The sequence below is a fragment of the Argentina silus genome (assembly GCF_951799395.1).
Source record: "Argentina silus genome assembly, contig: scaffold_126, whole genome shotgun sequence".
Lineage (NCBI taxonomy): Eukaryota > Metazoa > Chordata > Actinopteri > Argentiniformes > Argentinidae > Argentina > Argentina silus.
In genome coordinates, this window is record NW_028152680.1 from 134,427 (window position 1) to 136,518 (window position 2,092).

The 2,092-nt window shown below is 56.5% G+C and overlaps 1 protein-coding gene across 1 annotated transcript in view; it reads left to right on the top strand.

Annotated features, from left to right (window-relative positions):
- LOC310824697 (son of sevenless homolog 1-like) overlaps window positions 1-2,089 on the top strand; it is a gene marked incomplete at its 3' end in the record, with an annotated part of 31,483 nt that extends 29,394 nt beyond the window's left edge. Inside the window, exons 16-20 of the mRNA XM_083697955.1 lie at window positions 1-95; window positions 584-746; window positions 1,274-1,391; window positions 1,668-1,840; window positions 1,976-2,089. The exon at window positions 1-95 is cut by the window's left edge and continues 25 nt beyond it. Of these exons, the coding sequence (XP_083554081.1) occupies window positions 1-95; window positions 584-746; window positions 1,274-1,391; window positions 1,668-1,840; window positions 1,976-2,089 (663 nt within the window). The remainder of the gene's footprint in view (window positions 96-583; window positions 747-1,273; window positions 1,392-1,667; window positions 1,841-1,975) is intronic.
- Window positions 2,090-2,092: the final 3 nt, after the last annotated feature.

Consider the following 2,092-nt stretch of genomic DNA (forward strand, 5'->3'; position numbering starts at 1 on the left):
GGCAGTGTGTGGACCAAGGAGGACAAGGAGCTGAACTCCCCCAACCTGCTGAGAATGATCAGACACACCACCAACCTCACACTGTGGCTGGAGAAGTGAGACCACACACACACACACACACACCAACCTCACACTGTGGCTGGAGAAGTGAGACCACACACACACACACACACACACACACACCAACCTCACACTGTGGCTGGAGAAGTGAGACCACACACACACACACACACACACACACACACACACACACACACACACACACCCCCACCACCAGTCTGTGTTCCCACGGTGAAGAGGAAGCATTGGGGACATCATGCCAGGGTTTAACTCATTATTAAAGTGAAATACTGGCAGGCCACATCCCCCCAGGTGCATCATGGTATTTGTAGTCTAACCCCCCCATTTGTATCATGGTATCTGTAGTCTAACCCCCCCCCCCCCCAGGTGCATCATGGTATCTGTAGTCTAACCCCCCCCCCCCCCCCCCAGGTGTATCATGGTATCTGTAGTCTAACCCCCCCCTCCCCCCAGGTGTATCATGGTATCTGTAGTCTAACCCCCCCCCTCCCCCCTCGGCCAGGTGCATCGTGGAGACAGAGAACCTGGAGGAGCGGGCGGCGGTGGTGGGGAGGATCATCGAGGTTCTGCAGGTCTTCCAGGAGCTCAACAACTTCAACGGCGTCCTGGAGGTCGTCAGCGCCATGAACTCCTCCCCCGTCTACCGCCTCGACCACACCTTCGAGGTGGGTGGGGGGGGTGGGGTGGGGGTGTGTGTTGGTGTGGGTGTGTGGGGGTGGGTGTGGGTGTGTGTGTTTGAGGTAACCACGTCTCTGAGTGACATGTCTGAGTTTCCGATTTCCCAATGACCAGAGCATAAGAGTGTGTTCCTCTCTACCTCTCCCTCCCCCCTCCCCCCTCCCCCCTGTCTCTACCTCTCCCTCCCCTCTCTCTCTCCCTCCCCCCTCCCCCCTGTCTCCACCTCTCCCTCCCCCTCTTTCTACCTCTCCCTCTCCCTCCCCCTCTCTCTCCCTCTCCCTCCCCTTCTCTCTACCTCTACCTCCCCCCTCTCTTTCTCTCTCTCCCTCCCCCCTCTCTCTCTCTCTCTACCCCTCTCTTTCTCTCTCTCCCTCCCCCTCTCTCTTTCTCTCCCTCTTCCTCCCCCCTCTCTCTCTACCTCCCCCTCTCTCTTTCTCTACCTCTCTCTCTCCCCCCTCTCTCTCCCTCTCCCTTCCCCTCTCTCTTTCTACCTCTCCCTCCCTCCTCTCTGCAGCAAATCCCCAGCCGCCAGAGGAAGATTCTAGAAGAAGCCCATGAGCTGAGTGAAGACCACTACAAGAAGTACCTGGCCAAGCTGCGCTCCATCAACCCCCCCTGCGTGCCCTTCTTTGGTACGCCCCACAGCCCCGACCCTGCCTCACGGAATGTTCCATTATCAGTTAACAACAACACCAACATTCTATCACACAGTTGGCCTCATCCACCCGCCTCTCCCTCCCTTCATCCCTCTCTCTCTTTCTCTCTCTCTGATTCCTCCCTCTCTCTCTCCCTCTCTCTCTCCCTCCATCCCTCTCTCTCTTTCTCTCTCTCTGATTCCTCCCTCTCTCTCCCTCTCTCTCTCCCTCCCTCCCTCTGTCCCTCCCTCCCTCCCCCCCCCCCTCTCTCAGGTATCTACCTGACCAACATCCTGAAGACAGAAGAAGGGAATCCAGACTTCCTGAAGAGGCAGGGCAAAGACCTCATCAACTTCAGCAAGAGGCGGAAAGTAGCAGAGATCACCGGGGAGATCCAACAGTACCAGAACCAGCCCTACTGCCTACGGGTCGAGAGTGACATCAGGGTGAGATAGAAATAGAACTACCTTAACGAACCCTTTATCAAGAAGATAGATCTAGAAATACCAGAAAACAACCCTCCCTCTCTCTCTCTGGTTCTGACCCCTTCTTTCTCTCTCTCTGGTTCTGCCCTGACCCAGAGGTTCTTTGAGAACCTGAACCCAATGGAGGAGAAGGCAGAGAAGGAGTTTTCTGACTACCTGTTCAACAAGTCTCTGGAGATCGAGCCTCGCAACGCACGGTCCCTCCCGCGCTTC